Source organism: Thalassophryne amazonica, chromosome 5, assembly GCF_902500255.1.
Source record: "Thalassophryne amazonica chromosome 5, fThaAma1.1, whole genome shotgun sequence".
NCBI lineage: Eukaryota > Metazoa > Chordata > Actinopteri > Batrachoidiformes > Batrachoididae > Thalassophryne > Thalassophryne amazonica.
In genome coordinates this window covers 74456368-74480628 of record NC_047107.1, presented here as the reverse complement: position 1 = coordinate 74480628, position 24261 = coordinate 74456368, and the positions used below count along the sequence as shown (strand labels likewise).

The 24261-nt window shown below is 41.4% G+C and overlaps 1 protein-coding gene across 2 annotated transcripts; it reads right to left on the bottom strand.

Annotated features, from left to right (window-relative positions):
• Positions 1-1941: 1941 nt before the first annotated feature.
• On the bottom strand, positions 1942-23517 carry fbxo4 (F-box protein 4). 2 transcript variants are annotated; one of them, XM_034170544.1, is made up of 7 exons: positions 23299-23517; positions 14566-14840; positions 14243-14463; positions 3459-3534; positions 3184-3356; positions 2420-2625; positions 1942-2290 (listed from the first exon to the last, which is right to left on the bottom strand). In XM_034170544.1, exons 1-7 carry the CDS (start codon positions 23443-23445, stop codon positions 2207-2209), a joined length of 1182 nt encoding a protein of 393 aa, XP_034026435.1. In that variant the 5' UTR covers positions 23446-23517; the 3' UTR covers positions 1942-2206. The 2 variants fall into 2 exon arrangements, with proteins under 2 accessions (XP_034026435.1, XP_034026434.1); XM_034170543.1 differs by having other exon boundaries at positions 2420-2628; positions 23299-23516.
• Positions 23518-24261: the final 744 nt, after the last annotated feature.

Here is a 24261-nt window from a genome sequence, read left to right as displayed (position 1 = left end):
GGGAAACAGATTTGATTAAAAGCAGCAGTAAATGTCTTTATGCAGATGCTTGCCAAACCCCACGTGTGAACAGTGCCACCTCTAAAACAGATGAAACTCTTATGGATTAAACCAGGTACATTTTACCTCCACCTTTTGCGTTACAGGCCAACGCCAGCAGATTTTTAGACCGGTTATTTTGTCTTGAATTTGGTGCAAAATTGGTTCCAACAGACAAAATGAACTCCCTAATGTTTTACATCACCATAGCTTGGAAGATGTTTATTCAGTTGATTCTAATCTCCACAGTGGAACAGTTTTGCTGACCTGCTTTTTAAAGACAACAAGGGGACATTTCATTTGGGTCAAAGGTCGTAAAAGTTGTTTCCAGAAATTTTGAGACAGATGTTCATTAGGAGAAAACACATCGTTGGGGTTTCTTGGGGGGGATAAAGATAAAATGTTCAACCAGAACATTTATTTAAGAGGTCATCTGGATCAAAGGTCAAAACATGCATTTCTGAACATTATTTAAAAGTTCAACTGTTGTCATTGGTTGAGCTAATGGGATTAATAAATGGAATAGTTTTGACTGTGTTGAATGCTTGGTCTCCAAAGTAAAGGTCAAACAAGGTTGACGTCTATTGGATTCTGCGGCATACGTTACCCTGTAATATGATAACTAGCATGGCATATGGTGCAAACTATTTCTGTTAAAAACTCCATTAACCAAACCAATAATTTGCATCACTTTTTACCAAGATTTACCTCCTGTAGTACAAACTGAAATTGGCCATTGCCACCGTTTTTGTTTTTACCCTATAACTCAACATTCAGTGATAGACAGTCCAAACTACATATACCCTTTTTGGAATCTTTATGATCAGACAAATAATATGGTACCCTCTTCAATATAATTGGAGCATATTCCAAATTTGACCTCTGGCTGCCCCCATGTGCCCCTGGTCTCCACTAGTCTAGCACTGCCATGTGGTGTTGTGTGGGCTCTTTAACGGACTTGTTTGGTGGTCCTCCTGTTGCCCAATCAGGATCCCCTCAAGCCTCTGTACTGGAGATTCATCCCTGGTGGTGTGCAGTGGGGCTTGGGGAGTTGCTGGCTCTTGCACCAATGGGCAGTCATAGGTGGGGCACTGCCTCAATCTCCCTTGAGGTATTGGGTCCCACCAAATGTTCAGACTGAAGGTCTGTGTTCAGTTTCTTATGTTCATAGGGGTGGTTGAGCCCCACAAGCTGAGTGGCAGGGGGCACCTTCTCACCCGGACTGGACTGTTGTAGAGTCTCACCTCCTGGTGGTGAGGGTTCTGATCCTCTTGCTGTGCATATCCTCTCCCATGTGTCCTGTCTCTGTGTTACTTGCCATGGCTATGGGTAACATATGTAGCCGTGGGCCCCATGCTTGCAGTTGGGGGATAAATGGCACTGATGCAACTCCTCATTCACATTATTGCACATTTCATGAAATTAATCACAATCTATACACCGATGTATAGCTCTCTCTCTCAGACAAATACATGCATGGAACTCATACCTACTTCAATAAGCAACAGGATTTCACCAAGAGCATTAGTTTACTCAATGTCTTTAACCTGGGTACAACTACATATTTCTATGATTACTACTGTCGTCACTCTCTCTAGTAAGCAGCATGTTGTTTCATCATTTTTTTTTTTTTTTTTTTTAAGCAATGATGTTGAAGACAATACATCACTGTAACCATAACTGTCGCTATTTGTGAAATGGCTCTTTTGTGGGGGTAAAATTGCTGCTGCGATACAAAATACTGAATATACTGTTAATGGTATGAGCCAGTGATGACTCAACAGATTTTACCATATTTTCTGGAGTATAAGTCACTTTTTTTTTTTGTTTTTTTACTAGTCTGGAAGGCCCTGCGACTTATACTCAGGTGGGACAGACAAATCATGAGTTTGTTATTCATCATAATAATTAAAGTATTTATATAGGACTTTCAGATTAATCAAAGCATTAAACAAAATAAACTTCAACAATAAAAGATTAAATACCAATAAGAAGTACACTTTATCGCTGCAAAAAAAAAAAAAAAATCAAATTAATGAACTGACAATATTGAAAAAAACAAGTGACATACTGCAGTGTATATATACACACACACACAACTAGATAGATAGATATGGGATTTAAAAACAAACAAACAAGCAAACAAAACTATAGATATCAAGCTGTCCTAGAGTTTGACTCCAGAGCATCTCAGCAGCCAGGATATACCATCCAAAAGCCCAAACAGCGATTCTGCCACTGTGTCCTGCACCTGAATGACAGAAAAACACAAACACTTGGTACCTACAATTCCACACAGGAAGAGATGAAGATGTTCCACTCCTTGGACTTGCAAAGAAAATATTTCATCTCAAATATACAGTATGAGCCAATTCTTTACCATCCAGGGGTTAGTCAGCTGTGGGAGGTCAAGCTTTTTTGCCATCTCAACACAAGGAGATCGACACCTGGCCCTGTTTCTGGTGATCCTGTCTGATTGGGGTTCTTCTCTGGAGATGCAAGATAGAACCACTAGAGGCCTTGATGTTGAGCCCCAGGCAGAACTCAGCACTGCACGGATCTGAGCTGCCTCTACTTCCCAGTCACCTGCTGAGGATAAATACTGGTTGAAACATTCCGTCTTGGTGATTAAGAAATGAAAGTGCCCACACCACAGCAGCATGCCATGAGATGACAAAGCACACCACATCTATCAGCTGACCATGATGTCCAGCAGCTTCTTGGTGATCATAATAATCCTTAGTTTGTCCCAGACAGCAGGCTGATCAACTGGACTGCAACATTAACCAACATAAATGAGTATTTGTTTGTCAGTCATTAATAAAAATGTGGGGACCGGAACAAGATGTGGTCGGTGAGTGTATAAGTGTTTCCCCAAACTTTCGCAGTGTGTGATGCATGGAACAACCACTCAACTATGCAAAACGCACACTGCTTTTTCCATACATTTCTTCAGCGTTACAAAATAAACCAACTGATTTTCATATTTTTCTATTAACAGATTATGTGATATCTTTTCATTAAAAAGCTTGCTTCTTTTACCTTTGAAGGTCGGCTATATCCTTATTTTTTTTAATTACTGAATTGCAAAGTTCACTCATTGCTGATGTTGCCTACAACAAGCAAACAGAACTACCGTCTCACCTCTCCCAGGCTCTGCATTGGCGACATAGATGAAGCCATCGACCACCTGGCATACTTGCTGGACCTGAGGAGCAGGACTGAAGATGGGGTGGCCTGACTGATCCTTTCCTTCAGCAGTGAAGAGCTTGCTATTGGTACTCTGCTGCTGCACTTTGGCTCTGTCCCTCTCTGCTCTGCAGCCACAAACATAAAAACCTTAATAACTGTAGCAATAATCACAAAGACATACCTTGACAGAGTAAAAAACATTATAAATCAAAACACAAAATGCTTACTTGTTGGTTGAGTAAAGAGTGAGAATATTGAACCTATGTTGGTTGTTGAACATGTAACTAATCCCCGAACCAATACCTAGAATCATAATACAAAAAGAGGACCTTAGTTTGGGTACATCCTTCAGTAGGCTAACAGTACAAGAAAGCCACCTACTGGTAGAAACATAAACCTGCATCACACAAAATGACAGCAGACAAACATTTTGCTATTACAATACTATTATTTAGCTGCACAACAATAATTCAATTGACAGTTGCTCTGACATAAGAAAAAGCAGGTGTTCAAAGTCATTTAGGGAAAGTTTATTTTTATGACTGCCATATTAATCATTAACTAGAGTGCCAAAGACCTTGTGGGTTACCGGCTCAATTAAAGCCAAAGGCAAAATGGCCATTTTCAGCATAAAAATGGCTATCATTTCCAAACAAACAAATCTGTGCAAATAATTTTGGGACAGGAACAATGTCAATGACCAATATTGTACTCTTGTTAAATTAAAAGAAATGTTACTGGACAGTTTTTGAGAAAATTGCCTTTAAGTGCCCAAAATAGCTATTTTCTGCATAAAAATGTCCACAATTTCAGACACAAACAAGGTCAATGACTCATACTGCACCCTTGGCAAAGTCGAAAAAGAGTTAGTTTTTGAGATAATGCAATAAACTTGACGCAGACGACATAGGGTTAGCGACCTATGGATGTCCACTAGCTACCTTCGTTGAAATTTCTTGGGAAGTTGTTCTTCAATTATCAGGATCTGGATGCCTCATGCGATAGCATACTGTAGTCCGTTTACCTACTGTGGAAATACAGTGCATCTGGAAAGTATTCACAGCTCTCCACATTTTTTAATGTTACAGCCTTATTCCAAAATAGATTAAATTTATTTATTTTTTCCTCAAAATTCTACAGACAATACCCCAATATGAAAGATCTTTTTTTTATTTTTGCAATAAAAAAAATAAAAATAAAACAGTGAGAAACGAGAGCAATCAGAGATTATTGATGTCTGCATAATCGGATCCGGATCACCTCCAAAATCCAGTGGAGTCTTCCATGCCCTAATATTTATCTGTGGTGCAAATTTGGTGAGAATCAGTGAAGTAGTTTTGATATAATCCTTAAAAGCCTAGACAGTGATATCCTAAAACAGACTCCGGATCACCTCCAAAATTCAGTGGTCTTCCATGCCCTAATGTCTATCTGGAGTGTAAATTTCTTTAAAATCTGTGCAGTAGTTTTGATATAATCCTGCTGACAGACAAATAAACACAGATTATTTATTACATTTTTGGAGGAAATAATCACATGTACATTAGTATTCAAAGCCTTTGCCATAAGGCTCAAAATTGAGCTCAGGTGCATACTGTTTCCACTGATCCTCAACATGTTTCTACAGCTTAACCCTCTGGGATCCGAGGGCATTTTTTGGACAGTTCACTTGCTGACATAAATGTTTTATTATTGCTGTTAACCGCTCTCCCTGCATCCCACAATCAAGTTTTATGTCTCTCTTTTTTCAGGACAATCTGTGCTTTCATAATATATATGCTTTTATTGTGTTTTATAAGTGTAATAAAGGTTTACACTCAGAAATAAAGGAAAAAGTAAAGCAGAAAATAATTTTCCACACACATTTATTCAAAACACACAGCAAACTATAATAAACAACTGTTTTGACACTTTATAAAGGTAATTTGGGGTATTGTGTGAAAGACTTTACAATAAAAAGGTTCAAACAATAAACACAAATGCACATTTTGAACAATATATACAAAATGGTCTATGCGTTTTGTTTGTCTCATCTCACAGCAATTTCTGTCTGCTATACACAAAAGTTACATCACAAACCTCTAATTCTACTGTGTTTTGGAGTCCTAACTCAGCTTTCATTCACACTTTGGCCCACTTTCTCCTTACAGTCTGAGGAGCGGCCCTCCCCCTCGCTCCATTGATATGGTAAACAGTGCTTTACGCCGAGAAAGCAACAGAGTTATCCAGTAACATTCACATGCAAACTAGTGGAGCAATCCTGATAGTTACACACTGAGCATGTGAGACTGTCATCAGAGGCTCTCCGTCTGCTTTCACTGATCGCTGTGCGTAATGGCACAGGGTGCACAGGAGCCCAATAGTATGTACTCACTGGAGCACCCAGGAGGTTATTCAAAAGGGCCAACTAGTAACATATCACTCCTGAAAACGATCTTTGGCTTTTCACGTGAAGTAAATCTGCCCTACGATTGGATTTTGGAAAACCATGTGATGGTGAACCAATTCCCATTGGACACTCACATTGCGCATGTCATCACAGCTTCTATGAGGACTAAAAAGCTGGCTGATGGCTGGCTCGAAAGTCCGCAGAGTTAACTTTTCAGCAAAAAAAAGTAAGTTTCTCTCATATCATTAAAAAGTTATTTATAATTTAGTAAGGCTTGGTCTTAGCTGTTGTATACGACGGCGTCGGCCCCAGAGGGTTAATTGGAGTCCACCGGGGTAAACTCAATTGATTGGACATGATTTAGAAAGGTGCACACCTGCCTACATAGAAGGTCCTGCAGTTGACAGTGCATTTCATAGCACAAAGGAATTGTCTGTGGACCTTCAAGACAGGATTATCTCGAGGTACAAATCTGGGGAAGGGTACAGAAACATTTCTGCTGCTTTGAAGTTCCCAATGAGCACAGTGGCCTCCATCATCTGTAAATTGAAGAAGTTCAGATCCTCCAGGACTCTTCTAAAAAGTGGCCACCCATCTAAACTGAGCAATTGAGGGAGAAGGGCCTTAGTCAGGGAGGTGACCAAGAACCCGATGGCCACTCTGTCAGAGCTCCAGCATTCCTCTGTGGAGAGAGAAGAACCCTCCAGAAGGACAACATCTCTGCAGCAATCCACCCATCAGGACTGTATGGTAGAGTGGTCAGACAGAAGCCACTCCTTAGTAAAAGACACATGGCAGCCTGCCTGGAGTTTTCCCAAAAGGCACTTGAAGGACTCTCAGACCATGAGAAACAAATGTCTGTGGTCTGATGAGACTAGTGGTGGGCACAGCTAACCAAAAAGTTAGCTTCGATAACTGGTAATCAGCTAACTGAAAAGTTATCTTTTTTAAAGCTAAACCGATAAACTGCCTAAAAACTTATCGGAAGCTACAGATAACCGACAACTTTCGATATTGCCTCAAATACGCTCTCAGGAACTAAGAAGCTGATTTTGAGTTTAAACACCGCCAAAGCTTCTAAAAGAACCAACGGTGATCACAAACCCAAACAGCCAATGAGCCAGCGCTTCTGTCTTTGTGCGCTCTGATCTCGCTAGACAGCGCCTAAGCGCACGTGTGATGACATCACAACTCTACCCAGTTAGGGAGACAAAGTTTATTTCAATAACGAACTGTCAAAAAACTTTCTCGTGTGTGGTTGCTGGAGTTGTGTGGCGATAGGAATCTCTGTTTGAATGCTTGAATAACGATGTCAGTCGCACAAAGAAATCAACTAATAGTGAAAATATGCTCATTGCGCCCAGAATGTTGGTATTTTGGTCGTTGAACTTTGCGGTCCGGTGTCAATAATGCATCGATCAGTCGCTCCATGTGGTGTCATAACATCTGATATGTTAGCGGCTCCATGCGGCATCATAACGCATCAATCAGTCGCTCCGTGAGGCATCATAACATCAAGCCTGGTTCACATGGCAAGATAATTAGGATAATATCGGACCCGATCTTCCCCATCCGACAATCTTAAGGAAGCCCTGACAATCGTGATGACGCTAAATATAATCTTATCAGATATTCCTGCCGTGTGTGGTGTGTTAACAAGGACGTGAGGAGATAAATGTGACAGGCAGCCAATCAGAAAGCGAGGTGTTTGACCTGGGAATGTTCGTGTGTGAAATCTTTGTGTGTGTTGTTTTAACCATGTGGCTGACACCACACACTGTACAACTAAACCTGTCAGATCTGTGATTTGTTTTTATCTCCATGTGTGTGGTCTCTCAGGTTTTGGAAACCTACAGATAATTTTAAAATCCTGCGGTCAACAACACTGTGATATAACTGGTGGCCAGTAGATGACAGTGTTCTATGCATTTTGACACCGGTTATATCACACGGCCTGAATCACAATTTAACAGACTTTTCAGCCTTTGGAGAAGCAACCTGGGCTTCTGGCATTTTTACATAAAACAAACACAATGACGTCTATAAACCCAGAGAATATATTCACAAGAGTTTTAGGTAGGGACGTCCCGATCAGGTTTTTTTTTTAGCCCCAATCCGATTCCGAGTCATCTGATTTTGAGTATCTGCCGATACCGAGTCCCGATCCGATACTTTAAAAAACTGAATGAACAAATGCTAAATATATAATATTTTAATTTTAATCACCTTATGTTATTATTTATCACTTAAACAGTGCACTTCTCCTTGAGGTAGCTTGAACAATCAAGTGATAATCTACCAGACTTAAAAAAAAATGTACAAATTTCCATGTTATTTTATTTGTCTAAAAATAAATGTCCAAGGTTTCTTATGTTAAACAAGAAATTATCTAATCTGAAATAACAGGTGGTTTTAATTTACAGATGAAATGTTTCTTATGAACCATTTATTGATTTAGCTATTTTAATTACAAGTGTTCTAAACGTTTTAAACAGTAATCAGAAATTGAGGTAACAAACAACAAAAAACATTTCCAAGGATTTTTCTTCAGAAAACTGCTCTATAAATGAGCAGTCCTGTGACACGTTTCTGTTTTGTACTGATCAGTGGTTTCTGCCACTAGTCTTCCGACGCGTCATTCCTATTGGACAGTGCAAAGGTACGTCACAGCTCAGAGCGTCGAAAGTTGGATTGGGTTGAACTTATGTTTTTTCTTTTATTCAATAAAAAAAAAAGAAAAAAAAAAAAAAAAAGATTGGGTTGAACTTTGACCGCGTCAGCCTGCCGACAAGTGGCAATGCGCACTTGTCAGAAGCGTCGCTTTAGCTCAGCTTTTGACGCGACGCTTCTGATGCCTCTAAAAAGCAACGCGTCTGAAAATAATGCAGATTCTTGACGCCTGACGCTTCCGACGCGTGAAAAGCCCATTAATCTGCAATAATGATCTTGAAATAGCGCTGATCAAAATAATCTATATTGGATTACTGATCGGGATGCAATGTCCAATTTCGATCAAGTCTGAAACCACGTGATTGGGCCCGATTTCTGATCAGGTGATCGGATCTGGACATCCCTAGTTTTAGGCACAATATACAAAGAGTTTAATGCCATTGTCCCTGTGGAGCCTGATCAGAGCGTCTCAAATGCATTTCTTCTGTCGTGAATACCCATAATGCACTGGGCACAGCATGTCCACACTAAAACCTTCGAAATTAGTGCATTACTTTAAAACTAAAACACATATCTGATATTTTCACTTTATAAAACTTCAGACGTGACGTTAATTTAAATAACTTGTTCGAAATTAGTTTGGTTAAAATCTTAGCCATAAGTTAAAACTGTATGCCTCTGGATGACTTGGGTGCGATTGCCAGCATATTAGTATGGGGTCAAAAGAAATGAGCTTTTTTCTTTTCTATAACCAGGTCTCCTTTGCCTGCAGAGGATAGAGCGGTTTCCTCTAGAACCAACTCTTCTCTATTTGTAGAGGATAGAACTGTGCATCTACTAAGAAAAGCTACATCTGCAAAAATGTTAGCGGTCTAAAAATTATGGGATCAAAACTTATCGTAAGATAATTGGTCCGATGATGGTTTTCAAAGTTATCTGAAAAGCTAATCCGATAATGAAAACATTATCTTCAATAATTAGCGGTTAATGGATTAGCGAACTGTGCCCACCACTGAATGAGACAAAGATTGAACTCTTTGGCGTGAATGCCAGGCTTTATGTTTGGAGGAAACCAGGTACCATCCCTACAATGAATCATGGTGGTGGCAACATCATGCTGTGGGGATGTTTTTCAGCAGCAGGAAATGGGAGACTAGCAAGGATTGAGGGAAAGATGAATACAGCAATTTACAGGGACATTCTGGATGAAAACCTGAACCAGAGCGCTCTTGACCTCAGACTGGGGCGACATTTCATTTTTCAGCAGGACAATGACCCTAAGCACACAGCCAAGATATCAAAGTAGTGGCTTCAGGACAACTCTGTGAATGTCTCTGAGTGGCCCAGCCAGAGCCCAGACCTGAATTTGAATGAACATCTCTGTAAAGATCTGAAAATGACTGTGCACTGTCGCTCCCCATCCAACCTGCTGGGGCTTGAGAGGTGCTGCAAAGAGGAATGGGCAAAACTGCCCAAAGATAGGTGCACCAAACTTGTGGCATCATATTCAAGAAGACTTGAGGCTGTAATTGCTGCCAAAGGTGCATCAACAAAGTAATGAAACTGGGGACGTGATTGTCTAGTGGTATAGCATTGGGTTTGAGACCAGAGGATCCTCGGTTCAAACCCCAGCCTCACTGGAAAATCACTCCACTAAGGGCATCATATTCAAGAAGACTTGAGGCTGTAATTGTTGCCAAAGGTACATCAACAAAATCTTGAGGAAAGGGTGTGAATACTGATGTACATGTGATTTCTTAATTTTTTTCTCATTTTTGTTAAATTAGCAAAAAGAAAAAAAATTCATGTTGTCACTATGCGGTGTTGTGAGTAGAATTTTGAGGAAAAAAATGAATTTACTCCAGTCTGGAATAAGGCTGTAACATAACAAAATGTAGAAATAGTGAAGCACTGTGAATACCATAATTTCCAGATTGTAAGGCTCTACTTTTTTCATACACTTTGCGGCTTAAACAATGATGCGGCTAATTTGTGAATTTTTGGAGCTTTTCTTGTCATTTACTTAGTCAAAATACGTCCATAATACCCCCTTATGGCTGTGAAATGAAAATGGCGAAAACCAAGGAAGATTTGTAGGGGGTCTGAGGGATGCAGCCCCCCAGCAGCGGGGATCTAGGGCCCACGGAGCCCCAGAAACCAAATTAATTTTGTATCTAATGATACATTTTCAGCATCTCCTGGAAGAAAAAAATCTCAAAAGTGCATATTTAAATGATCCTAGATTCCAACTTTCATTTGAACTGTCAATGATCATGAAATAACAGAATATGACGTGAAAGTAGGACCTGGAACGATTTTCCTTTTAATGGTAAACTAAATTATGCATTAACTCAGAACAATTAATCTACATAAAATTCATGAAGACTGAAAAGACTGTTACAGCATATCAAAAACCACAGCTAAAGCTTGTAGAATATTTTGATAATCATGGTAAAATATCAATAACATACTTTATTCTAAAAAAAGTCACTTATATCCTTTTGTAAATTCCTGTAAATCCATTCAAAGCGACAATGCCTTTTTTTCCCTCCAATAAAAGAAAGTCTACATTAATTAAAAAAGTCACATAATCTTGTCTGAAATCCTGTTTGAACAGCACGTTTATTTTCCAGAGACAAAAATTTTTTAACCATGTTTTTTGAGGGCACAAGATGCAGTGAGCTTTTCCCGTTTCTTATCTGTGTTCACAACGACGAACTTTAAATTCAAGCCAGTGCCAATTCCATGGATTCTTGTCCTTATTAAACTTTTTCAAATAGTGTTACTCGCCATGTTCCCTCTCTCAGACATCGCTCCGTGACACAGAAATGCCACAAAATTCTTCTTTCAAAAACTTGACACTTAAATTATGCGATGTCCACATGCTATGTTTAGCTTGGAGCAGCCACACAGCATCGCTGTAGGAACCAATCAGTCCCGCTTTACAACAATTGTCGCAACAGCCATGCTTTGAGAGAGGCATTCTTCTCTGTGGACTTCCGCAGATCTGAGGACACAGATTTGTATCTGTTATACAGATCAGAGTCTGCGGACTTATAAAACGTGCACGATGTTGTGTAAAAAAAAAAAAAACGCTTTGCGACAGACATTTTAAAAACTCAGTGACAACCACAATTATTACAGAGTATAACACTGACAACAATGATGATGAAATCTGCAGAATTCTGCAGAGTTTTCACAGCCCTGCCCCCTTCAGACATAACACAATTGAAGCCAACTAGCGCACAAAGGAGGAATTGCATGGCACTTATGAAAAATCAGGGCCGCCTCAAACGCCTCGTACAGCTGTTGCCACAACCATTTGCGTACACAAGCGGCCGAAAGACAGCGAGTGCTCTGCGAGTGCTCATTCGACCCCCCTCTCACCAGGTGACAGCCAAATTCCAGGTGTCACACATGAACATCTAACACCGCTTGCTGGACGCTTAGAAAAGGCGGGGCTATTCGCGCTCGTGGCACGAGAACAGAGAGCAGGCGACCAGATTCGAGCTGTCTGTGAAAACTAAGTGCAACACGAGTGTGGCGTAACCTAGCAACAGACATGGGTGTGACTGTGCCGAACGCTATCTCCTACCCCACCCCACACACACACATACATGGCTTGTGTAGTGTAGTGTCACCCCCATACACATACACACACACACACACACACTGCCAGCTGTGGCTGAGGGTCCTGGAGTCCAGTCGCTGTTCAGCGCAGTGTGCTGCTGGGACAGCTGACCACTGTGTACTGCAACTCAGCTGGTGAACATGCAATGCACATGTGTGGGCGGGCGCTCATGCCCTCATGATATGCTGATAATTTCGTACAGACATGATCACATGAGGACCAGGTAGCATCAGAGTGCGGCATGGCGTGAAGCCGGCCGGGCAGGCTGATGCCACTTCCACCACATAAATTGTAACTTACATGACAGACAGAAAAAGTGGAGATCAAATAAAACAAATAACGTTAAAGGCGTGAAGTCATTCATGTGTGATCCCATTGCTCATATGCTTTGCTGTGGACACACAGTGCATGTCAGCTGACGCCGACTATCAGCTGGACCTGACCGTGCACGCAAGGTGGTAAATTAAAAACACAGAGAGACAGATGCAAGACAAAAAAATAAAAATCACAGAATAAAAGGAACAGAGATGAGTCTTTTTTCTGTGAGCTGCCAAGGTCCGCAGATAAATGTGGACGTGTCCCTGCCACCTGCAGCTGTTCAGATATCTGTGCTCGCAAGTCACAGCCGGATAACACCTGTAGTGGCTTGTAGAATATGACATTGCATACCTTTACCATGCAGCACAGATGTCAGGTTGCTGTCCTCACATGGAAATAAATTAAAAGACATCGCTTCAGCTGACCGCCGTGTCAGCACACCGCGATGCTGGTGAATATCGTGCCACACAGAAAATCACCTCATGGGACACCCCCGTGAGGCACGTTTATCTGTGGGATTTCCCCACATTGTAATAATTAAAACACATATCACAGTTGCAGCGGATCACTGCGCACTGGACACACGTCATGCCGGCTGATGTGTTTATGACACGGGAGCCAGCTCTTCATGAGACCAGAGCCCGGCTGATGTATGCATGAGACGAGCGCATTAGGTAATTCATGTAAAACATAAAAGGGAGTACAGTAATCCAAGTCATTTCATTAGTTCCTGGTGTACGTCTAGGCGTCTCTTTACAACAGGAATTAAGTATTATAAATCGTGTTTTTATTTTTTGCTCTGTTGCTGTGTGCTCGACTTTCCACGTGCTCGCACTATGTTCATGCATGCAAACATGAGCGTGCACAAACCGTCGCCGCAGTATCGTGCACACCTATCCGACCGTGTGTCCCTCGCGACAGCAGGTGGAATGTTTCACGGTTCCCCACTGTTTTTTGTGCGCAGATTTTCTTCCGGTTTCTGTGTCTTTCGCCTAACGTTTGTGTGAAGGGGCCCTTAATGCTGTCCATTGATTGGCTGAAAGCCACTGTTCTCATGCGAACAGACTGTTTCAAATATTAAACCATGACACATGGAGTAAATATAAAGTCTTAACTGTTTGTTTCAGTGGGATTCATTATCACATCCCAAGTAAAATTATGCACAAAAAGCCTCCCGATTTTGGAAAACGGCATCTGAAAATACTTTAATTCCTTGTCATGGCTGAAGAAAAGTCCCTCTGTGACACCAGCACTTTGCGCTACAGTTGTTCCATCAGATCATGGTTTCTGCACCAGAGATCGTGCATCAGGTTGCTGAGTTGCAGTCCCCGGTGTGACTGGGCCGCTGCATGACCGGCACAGTCTGCTACAGGTGTAATCCAGTGATCGGGTCTCGTTTGAGTCTCAAGTGTGAGCGGCGTCTCCTCTCCCTCCTTTGCACCACAAGTCGAAAGAGTCACTGCACCTCATTCATAACGTCTCAGTTACCACAGGCATCAGGCGATTCTGTCTGCACGCTATCAAATTAGCCCATGATCCATAAATAAAAAACTTAATTAATTAAAGTTAAAATTATTCAGCTTTTCCTCCGTGTGGAGCAGAGACGCCACGCGACACCGTGCATGCGCTCGATGCTGTCCCCGTCAATATTTACATGTTCCACTTTCGGAAAAAAAAGCATTTATGGTCTGTATTTGTGTATGTTACGATACGTATTTAATTAAAAGTTTAAAAAAAAAAAAACTTCCTGTGTAAATATCTCATGTTACAACATGGACACTTGCAGCTTATAGACCAGTGCGGCCTGTATATGTACTTTTTTTTTAAGTTGGTAGGTGGGGTTTATATTCAGGAGCACTCAATAGTCCAGAAATTACGGTACTGTCCAGATGCACTGTAGTAGGTCATCCAGGTACTGTACAACTACTTCTAAATGTATACTGTGCATTCAAAAATTCAACACATCATCGCAACTTTCCAATGTAACAGCTACTGTAACCTACCATTAACTTGTCGGTGTGGGGTCCCAGACACTGGAAGCACATCTGGGGAGTGCATAAGTTTTGTGACTAGAGAGACATCCAGCTGCTCTATGCCAGAACCAAACATGGCATAACGTGGCTCATATGAAGCAACCAAACTCTGTAGGAATGATGTTACAATCTCGTAGCGTGGCCTTGAAGGAAGCCACTGATGTCTGCAGGATGGACAGCCTTTGAGGTATCTGTTGAAATAAACATTAACCTGATACTCAAAAACCTTTCAAGGAAATCAGTGACCACTGGATCAAAGTCTGTTTTTTAGAAACATGACTCAACATACTCACTCTGCCATGTAGTCGTGCTTTGTCATTTTCTCCTCATCTACCCCTTGTTCTCCATCATCCAGGCTCTCGTCTTCGCTGCTTAGCGGTACGTGCAAGTACTCCAGCTGAGGCATAGTCATGTGGTCTATGGAGGGCCAGAAGGGCATGTCTCTGAGCAGGAAATATCTCCACAGTAATGGATCTTTGACCATAGCCTTCCAATACCGACTGGTGGCTCCCAATCGACAGATATCCACAGGAGAGAGAAAGGTCATGATCAGGAACTGAACATCCACCTACAGAGAGGAGGATATGTGATTTATTTTGTTTCCTATGTACCAAGTGTGTACTATGAAGACCAGGGTCAGGAGATGAGCTGTCCACATGGAGATTTAAGTTTAATTTCAGGTCACGCTACCCATCTCATGTCCTTGTACAGTTCATCTACACTCTCTCAGTCCACCTACACAGTAAATTTTGCAGAGTAAAATGTACTCTGCCAGGATAACAGTTGATTCAAGTCCAAATAGAGGCCCGCAGGGCCGAAGCCCATAGGCCGGGGATCTGGGGGCTGCTTTAGGCCCCCAGAAGCCAACGGTTTCTAGATAAACTCAGATGCATTCTGAGCATCCAGAACAGTATGAGGTCTATTAGAAAAGTATCCGACCTTATTATTTTTTGGATTTTATGGATTTGAATCACGTGTGATTGCGTCAGACAAGCTTGAACCCTCGTGCGCATGGGTGAGTTTTTCCACGCCTGTCGGTTGCATCATTCGCCTGTGAGCAGGCTTTGAGTGAGGAGTGGTCCAGCCCCCTCGGCGGATTTTCATTGTCAGGAAATGGCGGAATGATTTGGGCTTTTTTTTCCCCATCAGAATTTTTTCAGAAACTGTTACAGACTGGCAGCTGGAAACCATTAGAAAAATTTATCTGGCTTTTGGTGAAAATTTTACGAGCTTCACAGAGAATAAGGACTGTTACTACAGCTTCAAGGATGCTCGGCGCGCCGCGCTCCGTGCCGCCATCGAGAGCCACAAACCACCGGATCATTTCTAAACGGATGGCTCTGTGGATCCGAGACCGCTGTGTGCACTTTCTCTGGTTATCACAAGAGCTGGACATCAGCCATTTTTCGGCAGATTTCACTTTTAACAAGAGATTTTGTCATGGAAAGCTGAGCGGAGGCTTCGCGCGTCATGACCGATTTGCTGATGGAGCGAGACAAAGGAACACCTCAGTTTTGGTCTCACAGGATGGCTTTGAGATGGCGTTCAGACAGCTGTCGGTGGTTTTTCCAACGAGTGATTATCTGAGAAATTGTGGATGTGCCTGGACATGCCAGAACATGTCCCGTGAGGCTTCATCACGGCGTTGCTTTGCGCCATGCGGCACCGCCGCGACGCGCGGAATTCCTCCGCACGTCTGTCTCAATGTGCCGAAAAAGTGCTGATGTCCACGTCTTTTCACAATTCCTGTGCTAGTCAGACGATGTCCCGGATAAAACACAGCGTCCAGTTTGGAAATGAACGGCACATTCCACTGTTACAGGAGTTTTTGTCATGGAAAGAGGAGCGGAGGATTCGCGCTGTAACAGTTTCTGAAAAAATTCTGATGGAAAAAAAGCCCAAATCATTCCACCATTTCCTGACAATGAAAATCCGCCGAGGGGGTGGACCACTCCTCACTCAAAGCCTGCTCACAGGTGAATGACGCAACCGACAGGCGTGGAAAAACTCACCCATGCGCACGAGGGTTCAAGCTTGTCTGACGCAATCACACGATTCAAATCCATATAGTTTTTGAAAAAAATAAAAAGGTCGGTTTCTTTTCTAATAGACCTCATAATTTTAATGTTTTGAGAAGACCATAAAGTGGACACCATTTGACTTATACAATTTGAAACTGTGGATATAAGTACTTTATTCTGAGAACAGCCAGAATTGATTTTATTAACATCCTGGTGTAAATAAGGTATCACCACATGTGTAGAACTCAAAAAGAATGATAGGTTGAGTTCTCATTAAAAAAACAAAAAACAAAACACAACTGCAATGTGGTAAAATGTATTCATGAATATGAAAGAACAGGCTCTTAATAATTATTAACTATCGCATATTGTATTTTTTTCCCCTCAAGATTTGTTTTTGCATAAGTTTGAAAAAACAACAGATCATAAGTTTAGGACAAATTACTTATGAATTTAATTTTCTAAGTGGCACTAATGACAACTATTATTGGTTTGATCTCTTCTCATGATGACTCTTTGTATAGATCTGAAGTGCAAAACGTGGTTTCCTGGAGTGAGGAAAACAATTTGATGTTAAACACTGCAAAAACTTTTGAGTTGGTTGTTGACTTCAGTAAAAATAGATCTTATGCTCCCATCATATTAAATGGCGCTGAGGTGAAAACAGTTGAAAACTGTAAATTTCTGGGATTGTTTTTATCTGATGACTTGAGCTGGAATTATAACACCAATGGAATTGTTAAAAAGTCTCGACAACGGCTTTTTTTTTTCCTGCGTAAGCTGAAAGAATTTACTCTGAACAAGAATATTCTCAAATTTTTATCACAGCTGCATTGAAAGTCTTCTTACAAATGCTATAACTGCATGGTTTGGAAATGCCACTGCTAAAGAAAGGAAGGCTTTGAATAGAGTGGTTCATTCAGCCAGTAGAACTACTGGTGTGGAACTGTCTGTCCTGGAGGACATTTACAAAAAAAGGCTTAAGTCCCGGTCTTTGGCTATTACTAAGAATCTCCTGCATCCTGCCAGGGACCTGTTTGAGCTTCTACCTTCGGGTAGGCGCTATCAGTCTATTAAATGTGGGACATCACGTTATAGAAAAAGTTTCTTCCCACAAGCCGTAGCAATGATCAACACTCTTTGATTAGTTTTAAATGTATCTTAAATTATTTTGTGGTTTTGTTGTTTTTATGGCATTTTTATGTTCTTTTATGTCTTTTTTATTGTTTGTGTATGTCTTGCTAGTGCACTTTTGAGCTCCTTGCACCATTTTTCCAATGTGGTTTTAATACTGCAAATGGCAAATAAACTTGAACTTGATGACAACACTCATACTGAACATAATTTCGCATGCATAGACTGATTTTGGAGATCAAGCAGCAATTGCAGATGGGCTTTCTGAAGTCCCAGATAGCTTTTCTGATTTCCTTTTATAACTTTCAGAATTTAGTAAATTAGCATATGGTCCATTGATACTTATGTGTAGACACTAGTCCCTAGAGGCAACTATTTTTGGCTTCAAATCTGGGCAGATGCAGTCCCAGAAAATTCTGAATGTGACAAACAAGAAACAGGTGTTGTAAACAAGTCAATGCTGTTAAAAATACAAACTTGTAGAAACAAAGATACTATTCTGACATGGTTTTGCACATAAGACTGACATAGCATGTTTCAAGTACACACATATATGTCAAAAGGTGGGGGGGACATACCATATTCTGTCCCCCTGGTTGAAAAGGTGGGGGGGGGGGGGTCATGTCCTCCCTATCCCCCACCAAATTGCACCCATGCTGGCAGAGTATATTTTACTCAGCAAACTTTACTGTGCAGCTGTATATGGGTACCAGCATTGGCTGGGGAAGAAACCCACATTGGACTTGACTGACATCCTGTCCAGGCGGAGTTGTAGACTTTCATTCGCTTCATGATACACAACCCGGAGATGAGCACTGGCACCTGTAAAGAATATACTATATCCTGAGCCATTAATGAGTGGAACTCAAACATCTAGGGGTTTCAAAGACTATCCAAGTGCCTTCAGTCACAGCAGTTGAGACTTTTTCTTTCCACAAGCAGTTACTACGTTGAATTTTTAATAAAAACATTTCAATCTATCCGTGGACCTCCACCAGGAATTACAACTTCCATAAACATGTGGCAGAGTTCATTACAGACTGCACTCAAACACCTCATATAGCATTCCTACAGCAGTGGGCACATTCGTGTGTTACTTGTGCTGCGAAACATCCCAACGGCAGTGAAGTCAGTCGTACCGCATTCGTACTGCCATACAAATGTACATTACAACATAATTTGTGCAATTCGGCCTGCAGTCGAACTGCATTCGACCTGCAGCACAAATTGCACAAGTGCTGTACATGCTGTATTCGAATTCCTTGGACAGCATTCATGTGGCACTTAGGAAAATACACCAAATTGGCAGGCCAGCACAAATGTAGAGAACAGGCATACTACTGTTGTGCTGCATTCAAACTGGGGAAGTTATACTGCAGTTGTACTGCTGTGTGACTGCTAGGTCGAATGGCATTCAAACTGGCATCTGAATTAGCAACCCACCAGCAGTTGGAGCATTCTGAACAGGTAGGCACATCCTGATTGTGCCCCCAAAAAGCTGAACACCCCCCCCGCGCGCATTCTGTTCGTGCACAAAGGAAATATTGCAATGTGCAAAGTCTGTGGCACGCAATCATCATGTGCGCTAGACGTGAACACTGCGCAATCACACTGAATACACCGTGTGTCACAGTGAGACAGCGTGTCTCCGTGACGGCGGCCCGATCAGAGCACCACCCCAGCATAGCAGATGTCTGACACGCTGCTGGGCCTACGTCATTTCGGTGCGTCAGTAACGACTCACCGATTATCACCTTGTTTCTGCTTAAAACTGACTTTAGAATGATTTAAGAGGTTTTACTTTGTCATCTGATGGTTAATAATCCCACTATTCCCTTTGATCGCTTTGGATGTAGAGTCCGTCTTAGACATGCTGCTGTGGTCCCAAATGACTCATGCGCAGTGAAGGCTGGGCGGACCAATTTTTATGGGGGACCGTTCGTTCTGCGTCACAGTCACTGTGGGGTGTATTCTGCTAATTGTTTCTTGGGGGAAGGATTATGCCCGTATTCGACTTGCACTCTGTGTGGTCCAGCTGGATTTGGGTGCTGCTGCACTCTTACCTGCGCGAATGATTCATGCTGGCTTGGTACCATATTCTGGGTATTAGTACATGGCTGTACAACTGTCTGTCCCATACAAATGCAGTTCATATTCTGTTTGTTTTTCCAATTTGTGTGATTCATACAGTATTCCTGCTCTAGTGTGATGGGGTCCTGTAGGTTTTCCATTTAGAAATGTACAAAATTGTTGAATTCAATCCAGAGTTTATACCAGTGAGTTTACATAAATGATTTATTAGAAAGTGCATATACAAGTATAATGGTATAACAGCTTTTTGCACTATAACCTGTGGCATTGATTTGGACTCCTTTTACCATTTCTCAGATGTATACAACTTGAAGAAAAATAATTTCTTCAGGTATTATAGCAGAACTTTATTGATCCCTTGGGAAGACTCCCTCAAGGAAATTGAAGTTCCAGCAGCATTGTATAGCAGCACACAGAGTATCAAAAGTGAAAGTTTTAGGAAAAAAGTTTGCACAAATAAATACCAGACATACTGATCAATACTGGTTTACTGGCTAGTACTGTTCCTCTCCTTTCCGTCCTCTGTCTTCCTGTTACTCCTTGTCCCCCTGAGTGATGAGTTATACAGTCTGATGGCCTGAGGGACAAAGGAGTTTTTCTGTCTGTTGGTCCTGCATCTGTATCGCTAGGCTAGAGAATTCCACAAAGAAATCAAACAAACTAATCATCAAGACCCATATTTAATTAATATAGTCATTGATGCTTATAAATCCAAAGTAAGTAGACACCTTAGCTCACAAATTTATAGATGAATACAAGAGTCCCAAAATTATCCACCTCACTATGTCAAGTGACCGTTCAGCCTAAATCTGTGGTTCTGTTGGCGATACCGGCCGATTCTTATTGGATTCGATCCAGTGGTGGGCACAGCTAACCAAAAAGTTAGATTCGATAACTGGTAATCAGCTAACTGAAAAGTTATTTTTTTAAATGCTAAACCAATAACCTGCCTAAAAACTTATCGGAACCTACAGATAACTGATAACTTTCAATTTTGCCTCCATATGCTCTCACCTACTAAGAAGCTGATTTTGAGTTTCAACACCGCCAAAGCTTCGAACAGAATCAAAGGCAATCACAAACCCAAACAGCAAATGATCCAACGCTTCTGTCTTTGTGTACTCTGTCCCCTGCTGTAGGAAAGTATCATTTACCCTGACAGGATACAGTGGTCCCACGATGAGGCAGAGGTCTTGAAATGGAAGGCAGGTTTGAATTATGGTTTTGCTAAAAATAAAATAATTCCGGACAGAATAATTACATTAATGTAAACTCTTAAAATGTACAAAGTGAGACATAACACATCTGTTAACTTTAAAATAATGCACTAATTCTGAAGATTTGAAAATTAACACACAGATGCCCAAAGGGATTATGGGTAACTAAGCCTCCGCTCATGATGTTGATTCATTCATTCTATGTAAAAACCAACACAAGTGAATCAATGTAACATGTGTTGGTGTTTACAAATAAATATGCTTTTGTAAAGTCATTTTTTTCATTTGTATAAAAAAAGAAAGAAATTTTCAAGATCCCGCTAGACAGCGCCTAAGCGCACGCGTGATGGCATCACAACTCTATACGGTTAGGGAGACAAGGTTTCTTTCACTAACAAGAACTGTCAAAAAACTTTCCTGTGTGGTTGGAATTGTGTGGCAATAGGAATCATCTTTTGAATGCTTGAATAATGATGTCAGTCACACAAAGAAATCAACTAATAGTGAAAATATGCTCATTGCGCCCAGAATGTTGGTATTTTGGTCGTTGAACTTTGCGGTCCGGTGTCAATAATGCATCGATCAGTCACTCCATGTGGTGTCATAACATCTGATAGGTTAGCGGCTCCATGTGGCGTCATAACAACAAATCAATCAATCAGTCGCTCCGTGAGGCATCATAACATCAAGCCTGGTTCACATGGCAAGATAATTAGGTCGATATCGGACCCAATCTTCCTCTTCCGACAATCTTAAGGACGCCCCGACAATCGTGATGACGCTAAATATAATCTCATCAGATATTCCTGCTGTGTGTGGTTTGTAAGAGCGCTCTGATCTGCTCAGAAGGATGTGAGGAACTAAATGTGACATGCAGCCAATCAGAAAGCGAGGTGTTTGACCTGGGAATGTTTGTGTGTGAAATCTGTTCATTGGGTTGTTTTTACCATGTGGCTGACACCACACACTGCACAACTAAACCTGTCAGAGCTATGATTTTTTTTTTTTTTTTTTAATCTCCACGTGCGTGGTCTCTCAGGTTTTGGAAACCTACAGATAATTTTAAAATCCTGCTGTCGACAACACTGTGATATAACCGGTTGCCAGTAGATGGCAGTGTTCTATGCATTTTGACGCCGGTTATATCACACGGCCTGAATCACAATTTAACTGACTTTTTGGCTTTTGGAGAAGAAACCTCGGCTTCTTCTGCCATTTTTACATAAAACAAACAACGTCTATAAACCCAGAGAATATATTCACAAGAGTTTAGGCACAATATCCAGAGTTTAATGCTGTTGTCCGTGTGGAGCCTGATCAAAGCATCTCAAACGCATTTCGCCTGTCGTGACTGTACCCATAATGCACCTGGGCACAGCATGCCCACACTAAAACCCTCAAAATTAGTGCAGTACTTTAAAACTAAAACATGTATCTGATATTTTCACTTTATAAAACTTCAGACATCACGTTAATTTAAATAGCTTGTCCGAAAATAGTTTGGTTAAAATTTTAACCATAAGTTAAAACTGTATGCCTCTGGATGACTTGGGTGATATTGCCAACATATCAGTATGGGGTCAAACAAAATTAATTTTCTTTTTTCTTTTTGTGTGACCAGTTCTCCTTTGCCTGCAGAGGATAGAGCGGTTTCTTCTGGAACCAGCTCTTCTCTGTTTGTAGGGGAAAGAACTGCGCATCTACTACGAAAAGCTACATCTGCAAAAATGTTAGCAGTCTAAAAATTATCCGACCAAAACTTATCGGAATATAATTGGTCCGATGATGGTTTTCAAAGTTATCTGATAAGCTAATCCAATAATGAAAACATTATCTTCGATAGTTGTTAGCGGAACTGTGCCCACCACAAATTCACTTTTCATCTAGTTCCGATGTCCCGTCGCGATGAGGTGAACGTCGAAATGAGGTGCATCGCGCCTGAGATAAATGTGCGCAGCAATTAAACAGCAAGACACAACACACTGACATTTTCTACCCAAGTAAGTATTTTCCCACTCTAGAACCAAAAACACCGAACGGCTAACTGACCTTTGCTACGTTTTAGAGATCGTTACTTTAAAACTTGCAGGAATGAGTGAGTCAGAAACAGCGCAGACACCGGGATGTTTTGATTCCTCTGCTGGTCACAAGCACGGCTGGATCCGGTCGAGCTTGTGGTCGTTTGTAGACAAAACATTAGTCTTATCCATTGGTACCAAGTATTAGCTTATTCGTGCTGATTACGAGAAACGGCGGCACAAAAACTACAGCAGTGATCCGGAACTGGGCAAGTGACTGTACGTTTCTTAATGCTTAAATAAATAAATCACTCAACAGGCAAATGCAAGTTTGTTAGTGAAAAATGTACCCCCCCCCCCCCCAAAAAAAAACCGACCACGGCAGTTTACCGCTGCGCATAAAAAAGTGACACGAGAATCCTCAGAATGACAATCATCCTATATAATTAAAGCCATTTTTGCCACGAATCCACGTCAATCGCACACAAGTTTCTTCAAGCTAGTTCTTGCCATAATGACACGAGAGTTTTATTGATAAAGCTCACCGGTAAGAAATCCAGAAGTCCGAACCAAGACTCATCAGCCTCACGAGCAGGAGGCGCTTCGCCTCTACTGGGAAAGTATCTGTCTCTGAAACGCCTGAGGCTGCGAATCACCACAGATTCATTCAGATGCTGCTCAGGTCCTTCCATGGCTTCGACAGTTCCAACTAAAACCAAAACACCGACCACCTGACAACTCACACTTCCTTGTTGCTGGCGTTCCCGGGGCATGATGGGTATTTAGTTCTAATGGTGCGTTCCTGACACTTAACGAAGTGTCGGAAATTCCACTTAACGTTGAATGTAAACGAAAAATAGCTGAAAATTGATAATTTGTAGTCAACGTTCGTTCATTAAAATACATTCTTTGTTTACAGCTACAGTGAGTAACTACACTCAACAAAAATATAAACGCAACACTTTTGGTTTTGCTCCCATTTTGTATGAGATGAACTCAAAGATCTAAAACTTTTTCCACATACACAATATCACCATTTCCCTCAAATATTGTTCACAAACCAGTCTAAATCTGTGATAGTGAGCACTTCTCCTTTGCTGAGATAATCCATCCCACCTCACAGGTGTGCCATATCAAGATGCTGGTACACCATGATTAGTGCACAGGTGTGCCTTAGACTGCCCACAATAAAAGGCCACTCTGAAAGGTGCAGTTTTGTTTTATTGGGGGGGATACCAGTCAGTATCTGGTGTGACCACCATTTGACTCATGCAGTGCAACACATCTCCTTCGCATAGAGTTGATCAGGTTGTCAATTGTGGCCTGTGGAATGTTGGTCCACTCCTCTTCAATGGCTGTGCGAAGTTGCTGGATATTGGCAGGAACTGGTACACGCTGTCGTATACGCCGGTCCAGAGCATCCCAAACATGCTCAATGGGTGACATGTCCGGTGAGTATGCCGGCCATGCAAGAACTGGAACATTTTCAGCTTCCAAGAATTATGTAC

Excerpts from the sequence above, each read along its gene's own strand:
- fbxo4 (XM_034170543.1), bottom strand. The coding sequence starts at position 23,445 with ATGGAAGGACCTGAGCAGCATCTGAATGAATCTGTGGTGATTCGCAGC. Across the intron at positions 14,464-14,565 it reads AAGCACGACTACATGGCAGA|ATACCTCAAAGGCTGTCCAT; the intron begins GTGAGTATGTTG and ends TTATTTCAACAG. Across the intron at positions 2,629-3,183 it reads CAATGCAGAGCCTGGGAGAG|CAGGTGACTGGGAAGTAGAG; the intron begins GTGAGACGGTAG and ends ATTTATCCTCAG.